This window comes from Gymnogyps californianus, chromosome 27 (assembly GCF_018139145.2).
Source record: "Gymnogyps californianus isolate 813 chromosome 27, ASM1813914v2, whole genome shotgun sequence".
In the NCBI taxonomy this organism is placed as follows: domain Eukaryota; kingdom Metazoa; phylum Chordata; class Aves; order Accipitriformes; family Cathartidae; genus Gymnogyps; species Gymnogyps californianus.
The window spans coordinates 5,323,781-5,332,904 of NC_059497.1; the positions used below are offsets into that span (position 1 = coordinate 5,323,781).

General features: G+C 61.4%; 1 protein-coding gene across 2 annotated transcripts; it reads right to left on the reverse strand.

The window, feature by feature from the left end:
* Nucleotides 1–294: 294 nt before the first annotated feature.
* PIM1 (Pim-1 proto-oncogene, serine/threonine kinase) lies at nucleotides 295–3,229 on the reverse strand. Of its 2 annotated transcripts, XM_050911343.1 has the most exons (6): nucleotides 2,953–3,229; nucleotides 2,732–2,838; nucleotides 2,589–2,639; nucleotides 1,861–2,227; nucleotides 984–1,160; nucleotides 295–695 (listed from the first exon to the last, which is right to left on the reverse strand). In XM_050911343.1, the coding sequence occupies exons 1-6, from the start codon at nucleotides 3,032–3,034 to the stop codon at nucleotides 538–540; spliced, it is 942 nt and encodes a 313-aa protein (XP_050767300.1). In that variant the 5' UTR covers nucleotides 3,035–3,229; the 3' UTR covers nucleotides 295–537. The 2 variants fall into 2 exon arrangements, with proteins under 2 accessions (XP_050767300.1, XP_050767301.1); XM_050911344.1 differs by lacking the exon at nucleotides 2,589–2,639.
* Nucleotides 3,230–9,124: the final 5,895 nt, after the last annotated feature.

Genomic DNA, 9,124 nt, shown 5'->3' on the forward strand with positions numbered 1-9,124 from the left:
TTGAAAAGGGAAAAGGAACTATATACCCGGGCGAGTCTCGGAAAAGCAGCAGTGTAGGAAAATTCAAGTATTTCCTCCAGCACAGCCCAGATCGCAACTGAAGGCACTCGAGCACGGTGACAGCGGAGAAGAGACAGCCATTCGGCCGCGGTACCTGCCCTCCCCCCCAAATCAGTTTTCCCCCCCGTTGAAGCTTTTCTCGCAATAAGGTCTCTGATCCTCTCGCGGTCCCGAATTCAGCAGGTCAGCAAGACACTTGGGAGCCTCCAAAACCAGAACCAAACCCCCCCCCCCCCAAAAAAATAAAAATAAAAATATTTTTTACTGGCAAAACATCAAATCAGACAGGGTCATTCAGATGGAGTCCAGGACAGCTGGGTTGGATGGTGGCCACCAGCGCTTGGAAGACCAGGTCTCCAGCCCAGCTCCTGGACGAGATGTGCGTGTTCCCATCTGATGATCCCTGTTCAGTGCTACGGTCACGAGGAAAAAGTCTGGTTTTCTTTGCTTCTCATGGCCAGGAGATGCGTGGAGCTGTTACTTGCCAGGCTTCTGGATCAAGCTGTGCAGGTGGATCTCCGCCGCCTCCTGGGGCAGGTGAATGCCTTGCAGCCAAGGATGGTTGAAAATGTCTTCCAAAGATGGCCGGTCCGAGGGGCGCATGGATAAACACCACCTGATGAGATGCTGGCACTCTGGGGAGAGAAACCAGAAACCACCCGTCAGTTGGAGAAGGCTCCTGTCCACCTTGTACCACCGTCCGCAGTGCCCGGGCCGTGCTGGCTGTGCTCAGAGCTGCACCCAGACCTCCCAATCCATCATCCATTTTGGAGGAGACCAGGATGGCAGGACATGTGCCACCTCCTCCAGCTAACCATGGGGGAATCAACCTCCTCCACAGCCGTAAGAGCGGGATGCTGGTGTGCCCGGTGCCATCTCCCAAAACCCGTTATCTCCCCGCCGCTGCGAAGCCGGGTACCCACCTAGAGAGACCCGCCGGCGGAAGAAGAGCTGACCCTGGATGATGTCCTCATCCTGCTCAAAGGGGACATCCCCGCAGACCATGTCGTAGAGCAGCACGCCCAGGGACCAGATTGTTGCTGAACGGCCGTGGTAGCGATGGTAGCGGATCCACTCCGGTGGGCTGTACACCCGTGTTCCTGCAGGAGACAGGCAGAGCTCGTCAGGCGGATGCTGCCCGCTCCTGAATCCTCACCCGAGCATCCTCGGGGATGCGGGGGCTGCACCGGTGGCAGTGGGGGGGGACACGGTGTGACCCGCCGCCCCCTCGCCAGCACGTGACTCTTGTTTACAAACTTTGGGTTGTAAAAAAAAGCCGCCGGTGCCGGAAGAGGGCAGCACGGGCCCGGGGAAGGCCCGACCGTTACATGCAAAAGAAAAAAAAAAAAAAAAAACAAAACACAACAGAAAAAAAAAAAACCAACCCACGGGTGGGGAGAAACCACGCCTTTCCCCCCCCCCCCGCCTTGGCCAAAAAAAATAAAATAAGCCAAGGCAAACAAGGGGAGCGGAGCAGCCCAAGCTCTTCCGCGCCTGCAAACCAAACCGGCCGGTGCACGGGCTTTGTAACCCCTCCTCTGCTACCCCCACGGGTGTTTGTTTTTGTCGGGCTGGCTCCCCCCCCCGCCCCAGCCCGGGGCAGGGTGGGTGGCGGAGGCTGTCGGCAGGGCCGGGAGCCGGCTCCCGTTTCACAACATCCGCCCCGCGCCAAAAAGCAACTTGGCAGCCGGCTGAATAATTAATTCCCCCACCCAGCCAAAGGGGGAAACCTCCAGTGCCCGGCCAGGCTGGGCCGTGCGATGCCCGGTACCGGGAACATCGCCCCGGGTGTGGGCTCACCGTCAAAATCGGTGTAGACTGTGTCCTTGAGGAAGGTGCCGGAGCCAAAGTCGATGAGCTTGAGCTCGCCGGTGGCGAGGTCGACGATGATGTTCTCGTCCTTGATGTCGCGGTGCAGGACGCCGCAGTTGTGGCAGTGCCGCACGGCCTCCAGCACCTGGCGGAAAAGCCCCCGCGCCAGCTCCTCGGACAGGGACCCCCGCTCCGTGATGAAGTCAAAGAGATCCTGCGTCGCCTCCGGACGCTCCAGCACCAGCACGAAGCTGTCGGGCAGCTCAAACCAGTCGAGGAGGTGAATGACGCCGCGGAAGCCGGAGCCCACCTTGTTCAGCAGCACGATCTCCATCGGCACACGGGTGCCGCTGGGCTGCAGGGGGGACCACGATGCTGTCAGCGGGGCTGATGCCGTGCCGGGGGTCCGGTACCCCCCACCTGGGATACTCTGGTGCCTGGGCATCCCCCCCCGCCCAGGGAACGCTCCGGTGCCCCCTTGCTCAGCCCCACCGGTGCTTGGGCATCCCCCCACCCTGCCCAGGGGATGCTCCGGTGCTTCCCTGCTCGGCCCCACCGGTGCTGGGCATCCCCCCTCGCCCGGGATGCTCCACGTCCCCCGGTGACCCCACGCCTGCTGCTCCCCCCCCCGCGGTGTCTCGATTTCCACCCTCCCGGGCCTCGGCTTATCCCCGCCCGTGATTCCCCGGTTTCTCCCGGTGGCCCCGGTCACTCACCAGCTCGCCCCAGTCGGAGATGCGTTCCCGGGCCACGTGTTTGATGGCCACCTGCAAGCCAAGGGGAGCGGCGGGCTGAGCACGCCGCCCGCCCCGCCGACTCCCCCCTCCTCCTCCGCCCCGCCGCCGTCCCCGCCACTTACCGGGGTGCTGTCGGAGAGGCGGATACCCGAGTAAACCGAGCCGAAGCCGCCGCTCCCCAGCAGCGGGCCCACCTGGTAGAGCTTCTCCAGCGGCTCCCTCTCTTTCCCTGCGGGCGAGACCCGGCCGTCAGCGCTCCGCCCGGGGCCCCAACCGCCCGCCAACCGCTCCCCCCCCCCCCAACCGAACCGGGCCGAGCAAAACCGGGCCGTATCTCTCTTACCTGGTTGTAGTTTAGCGGTGTGTAGCTCCCCACCGGTCCCGGAACGCAGATGGCTCAACGAATTAATTTTCGAGAGCAGCATCCCGGCCCCCTCGCCCGATTTCGGGGCCGGTCCCGGCACCTCCCCAACCGGACCGGGCACCGATGCCTCGGTACCGGCGGTCGGGCTGCCGAGCGGCGGAGCTCGGGCGGGGGAGCCCGGAAAGGAGGAGGCGGTAGCTTGACGGCAGCGGGGCGGGGAAGGAGCGGCCGCGGCGCGGCTGCTGGGCGGACTGCCGGGCTCCCGTGTGGCGCGGCGGCCCCCAGCCGGCCCCGGGAGTAGCGGGGGCCGGGGGCGGGCCGGGGAGAGCCAAGGGGCGGCGCTGCCACGCCAGACCCAACCGCGCCGGCCCGCCCAACGGCGCCACAACCAATAAGGAGAGAGCCGTGCAGAGGCAAGACCTCGGCGAGCCACGACGTGGCGGGAAGGAAAAGGCGCCAAAGGCGCGCGAGAGGCGGGGGGCTCCGTCTCGGAGGCTTGGGGGGGGCCCACGGGGGCCGTGGGGTGCGAGAAAGTGGGAGAGAAGCGCGGAGAACCGCTGCTGCCGTCCGCCGATGCGACCGCCCGTCCGTCCGCGTCCCCGTTCGCGACCGGAGTCCCACCGCGTCCCGCGGTTGCCAGGGCTTTGACAGCACGCGCGGTTGTTCGTTAAGCGCGCGGCAGCGGGGGGGGAGGGGAGCCCACCCGAGCGGCGGTGCGGGGGCCTGCGGGGCTCTTCCCGGCCCTCCTGCCACCCCGGGAGTGGGCTCTCCGGGTCCGTGGGCATCCTGCCGGCTCTCCCTGTCCGGCTACAGCATCTCCGTGGCCGGGGTGGCAGAAATCAGGCGGGTGGGAGTCACGGAGCTCCTCTTCCCCCCACATCCACGCGAAAATCCCAATGTTTTTTAGCTGCTTGACTATTTTTTCCTGCGATCTCGCAAGTTCCCGGTGGTGCTCGGCATCCCCCGGACCCCATCCCGCCCGCTCGCCCTGTGCTGCCGTTACTTCATCACGGGCAAACCCGTGTCTGAACTTTTCCCTTTTCTAGTAAAAGTGGCGATTCCAGCTGGGGACTCTTGACTAACAACCCTGTTTTAAATTTTTTTTTCCCCTTTTTTCCGCAGAAGTCGCTGGCTGAGATGCTTTCCCGAGTTCCAGAGATAAGATAAATAATTTACTGGATGGAGGTCTCTGATTACTCACTCTATTAGCATTTAGAGCAAAGAGCTCCAGCCACCGGGAGCTGAATTATTCCAGACGAAGCCCATCTGGGCTCCTGCGCCCGAGCGAGACCGAGGAGTTCCCAGCATCCCACACATACTTGTGGGATGAATTGCTTGAAATCGAATGGGGTTTACTGGAAATGCTGGTGAGCTCCCGGCTCCTTTAGTATTTCTTTTTTAAAAAATAATAAAACACGACCAAAACGCAAACCCCAAAGTCGGCTACAGAGCTGTGGCTCAGCCCTCGCACCGGCCGGGAAGGCCTCGCCGCCACCATTGCCTCTTTTAGATTTACTGAGAACGCGGCACATCCTCTTTCAGGGGCTGAGACAACTAAAAACCTAAAAACTGGAAAACCTACATTGGTTTTTACCCAGAAGGTGACATTTTTATTTGGGGAAAAGTATGGAGAACCTGACACAGCAGCCTTCATCCTTTATTTATTTATTTTTAAAATATATTATTGTTATTATTTGGGGTGATGCAAGCTGAGGGTGGAGGAGAGGGGCGGGCAGCGCCTTTCTCCTGCCTTATTCCCACCCGACGCCTGGGCATATTTGGGACAACTGGTTCTGCCAGTCGGTGCTCAGCCCTGGGACGAGGTGACTCAGCATCTGGCCCCAAACTCATTATCAAATTCTTTGCTGGGATGATGAAAGGTACCGAAGGAGCTGCCCTGGAAACCCAGGCTCTTTATTGACAAACAAAGCTCACCCCGGGGAGCGGCAGGGCTTTCCTGGGGGCTGCCTTCCCCTGACCTCCTTGGGAGGTGCAGCCTTCTTCCTCGCTCTGCCCGAACCTGCTAATTAGCGTCGAAGGGAGCAGCGTGTCTCGCAACCTGGATGATCTGGGGCCAAATCATCCTTGTGCGTAAACCTGCCCAACTGCTCATTTCCCCGGGGGACTGAGTCAGCGGCCGTCTCTTCCTGCCGGCGCGGAGGGGTTGCGTCCCCTCTGGGGTGGGGAAAATCCCCCCCCCGTCCCCATCTTGGAGGCGAGCGATGGGGAGGCATTTCTCCATGCCTTGGCTGCGTGGAGCAGGGACGCAGCCCTGTTTCCCAGCTGTATCCATCCCTTTCCAGAATAACCCACCCAGACGCATCCCTGTTCCCCAAATGACCCCAAACCAGGGCTAGGAGCCACCTTTTCCCCCCCACAAGCCCGTCCCACGTACTCACCTTTCCCCCTGCCAGCCTGGGCGAGGCCATTGGGATGTGTCAGACATTCAAACTAACATGAAACAAACCCCGTCCTGCTTGCTACCTGCTTTGCCCTCGTCCGGAGTAATCGCCTCTTTTCCCAACTTTCTTCCTCCGGGATGAAAGCCGCCGAGGACGGCGGGTGTAGGAGAGCAGCCCGCATCTTTTCACACGCCTTGCACTTGCATGGACACATGGATGTCCAAGCGGGACTGCAGGTCCTGCCCCGACCAGGCAGCAGCATCCCTGACCCGGGCTGCCTCTTTCCACCCCTGGGTCAAACCCAAAGCTTGTCGTGAGCCCCCCCGGGGAGCAGTTTGCAGCTCAGAGGAGATTGCACAGGGCTTGCAAGGAGGAAAAACCCAAACAGGACCATGCCTGAGGAGAAGCAGGACCCCAGGGTGGCACATGGAGCTGGTGGCAGGTCTGCGGGAGAGGAGCTTCCCAGCAGACATCAAAAGATCAGTTCTCAGCCCTGCAAACAATCCCGGCAGCTTTCGGGCTCTTCAGCGGCATTCCAGTCTAACCGGGGCTGCCTTGCATGATAATCAGGCTTAATTACTGCTTTATCGCTTGATTGCTGTGCTGGGCCCTTGGAGCTGCAGTGTTGCTTTCGCAGTTTACTTTTTGTATTTCCGCCTTCCCCGCCAGCACAATTAGCAAATACGTGAAAATGGGGAGGGCCGGGGCGATACCCAGGGGGGAGAGAGGGGCGATTTGCTGTCCAGGAGTCCCTGGGGTGGAGAGTGAACAGATTTGCAGCCCGTGGAGGCTTAAAATTGAGATTTCCACCGCTGTCCTGCAGACAAAATAGCAAGGTCAATGCCAAGCCAGGAACACAACCCCGTGTCAGCCCCACGAGCATCCCCCTCCGGAGGGGACGGCATCCCTGGAGGAGGGAAGGGAGGATTGCGGGGCGATTAAAGCCGTGACACAGAAAGGCTGTGGTTTTCCTAGCATGAGCTTTGAGTCATTGCGTGACCTTGGCTGCATCTGCCCGTGGCTCCCTCCGCTCGGGCTCGGTCACCCGCAGAACCGGCTGGCCCAGGGCGTGGGGCGAAGCGGCGGCACAGACCTGCCGGTCCTCGGGGAAAGCGTGAAACGTTCCTCACTTGGGCCAGCAAAGATGCTCCCACTTACGCACAGTGAACAATCCCTGGCCGCAGCGGCGAGGAAGCGGGCGCTGCCCTCGGCCAGGCAGTGGGTGCCGTGGTTGGGACACCCCCAATGCACCGTCACCCGCTTGAAGTCACTTCTACGGCAGCGAAGAGGTGCCCTGGTGTCCCACTGGTGACTTTGGAAATGCAATAAAATGTGTGTGCATTCCCCAGCACCGCCGCGATGCAGGTGATGGGCATCGCCCTGCGGGATGCGGCCGATCCCGGGATGCACGGAGGCTCCAGGGGGGCTGCCTCTGGGCTCTCCCCCCGGCCATGGGTCAGGATCATGGATGCCAGGAGCCAGCGCAGCCACAGGGTGCTGGCTGGGTGCTGCTTCCCCTCCCCATCCTCTGGATCTCAGGGGGACCCCCCAGACCCAGCCGAGACCCCAACGCAGCAGTGACAGCTTAGGAACCGCGTGTCCCATCCTGAGGCTGGAGTCACCCGAGGACAGGGAGGAGAAAGGTCCTCGCTGGTGTGCTGGAGCACCCCGAAACCCCTCTAAGCCAGCACCCAGTCCTGGGCCTTTGGGTGCCAATCCCTGCTGGCTTAGGAAGGTGATGGGACCTGCCAGCGGGGCAGGAGATGCAGGGACCCATCCCGCTGCCCGGGAGGAGCAGACGTGGGGATTTCTTCTTATTAATTTACATTTTTTTTTTTTTTTTTTGGTATGTTGGCTTCTAGCGCGGGCTTTTTGGGAGAGGTGTGCGCGGAGGCGGCAGCATGGCTAATCTGCTTTGTGAATGGAGCCGCACGGGGGGCGGCGGAGGGGATCGGGGAGGTGGAGGGAGCCACATATTTGGGATTCCTTCATCTGGGTGGGCTCCTTCTCCCCAGACTCTCAGGATGTGGGAAATGGAAGATGAAAGGAGCTGCATTTCCAGCCTCTCGGGTTACAATGTCTAAAGCAGAAAAGGGTGGTTGGGGAAAAAAAGGGGGGCGGGGGGGGGGGGGGGGGGAGAGGCGGGAGTGGGATGCTACAGGGAAACCTGGGTTGGGAAATGGCCCGGCGAGGTTGGGGCAGGGAAGGGGGCGGCTGGGGCCGAGCCGCTCGTGTTTCACATCACGTCAGGGCTGAGGAATTTCCTCTGCTCTGGGGGTGCCTCGCAGAGAAAAAGGGGGAGGCTTTAAGGTTAGCCGGGGATGAATAATAGCCAAGAGGCGAGGGATTAAAAGTGTTACCCAGGGGCTGCTGTTTACAAGCAAACCCTCTTGCAGAGCAAGAGGGGAAAGACGGATGCAGCGGGGTGACGGCGGGGACCCCGGGCCGTGCATCGCCCGCATCCCGTCCCCGGCGAGCAGAACGGAACGATTGCCCCCAGCCCCTGCATGGTTTCCTCCCCGAGAGCCCCTCCGTGGCGAGGTCCCAGCAGCCGGTCCCCTGCACGCGTGGCATGTCCTGGGGTGCCCGGCCTGGCTTCCCAGCCATGTCCTCCCGTGGCCCCAGGAGCTTTCCCCATCCCTCCCGTCCCCCTGAGTTGCAGACGCCCGGATCATCCCTGTGCACAGGCAGGAAAATCCGCTTCTCCGAGAGGGCTTGTGCCACCCGCTGGGTGCCCGGGAAAGGGGCAGGGAGAGGGGGCACGAGCAGCGGGGAGGGGGCAGCCGGAGACACAGGGCTCTGTGCAGGGGGCATGGGCTGGGTGCTGTTTGTACCCTGCCGGGTGACAGGAGCAGTCCCTGGACCTGCTCACCGCCTGGCATCGTCCCACCACCTCCTGAGCCGGGGCTCAGGTTTTGTCCCCAAATAACTTCATTTTCATTTCCCCTTTATCGCTCTTTCGGGTGATGCAAGGTCAAGGTGGGGAGGAGGGGAGGGAAACGCATTTCTCCTGTGTTATTCCCTGTTATCCTCTGTCTCTTATACGACAGCTGGGAAGGGATCATCGCAGGGTGGAAGTGCAGCCCCCAGGCTGGGCCAAGGGATGCTGCAGGATCCGACCCGGCTGCCCGCCCTGGGATGGCAGAGACCCTGGCACGTGCTGCGGGCAACCGGGCTCCACATCCAGGGGGTGTGTGCTAGGGACAGGCTGTTCTCCCTGATTTAGCCCAGGGAAACTGAGGCACAGGGGGGCCATGGAGCCCCTCTGTGGGGCTGGAGGGGGGACATGGGCTTATTCCACCCCAAAAAGAGGACAAAAGGGCAAAAAACGGTTTGTAAGCCAGAGAAGATGTGCATGGGATCAGCCCGAGTGCTATTTAAAGAAGGCTGAGCGGGTGCACCTGCACCGATGGCTATGCTGGGGGAGACCCTGCGCCCACGTGAGACCCCTGACCGTGCTTGGGGACTCAGGATCCGGCCCCGTGACCAACACCATGGACTGGCGTCACCTGGGGGAAAGGACACGAAATGTATGTATACCCAAGGCTCAGGGTGACCGTGCACCCCCAGCCTGCCCCGGCATAACAGGTTTCTTTCCGCAGAGCGGTTGCACGAGAAAAGCATCTTTTAAAAACGTTTAAAATTATTTTGGTGGCCGATGGGGGACCAGAGGGTGCCCGGCTCTCCTCTTTCCCCCTCCGCCCTGCAAAGCCCTGCCTATTCCCAGGTACATTCCTGGCATTGCTCCG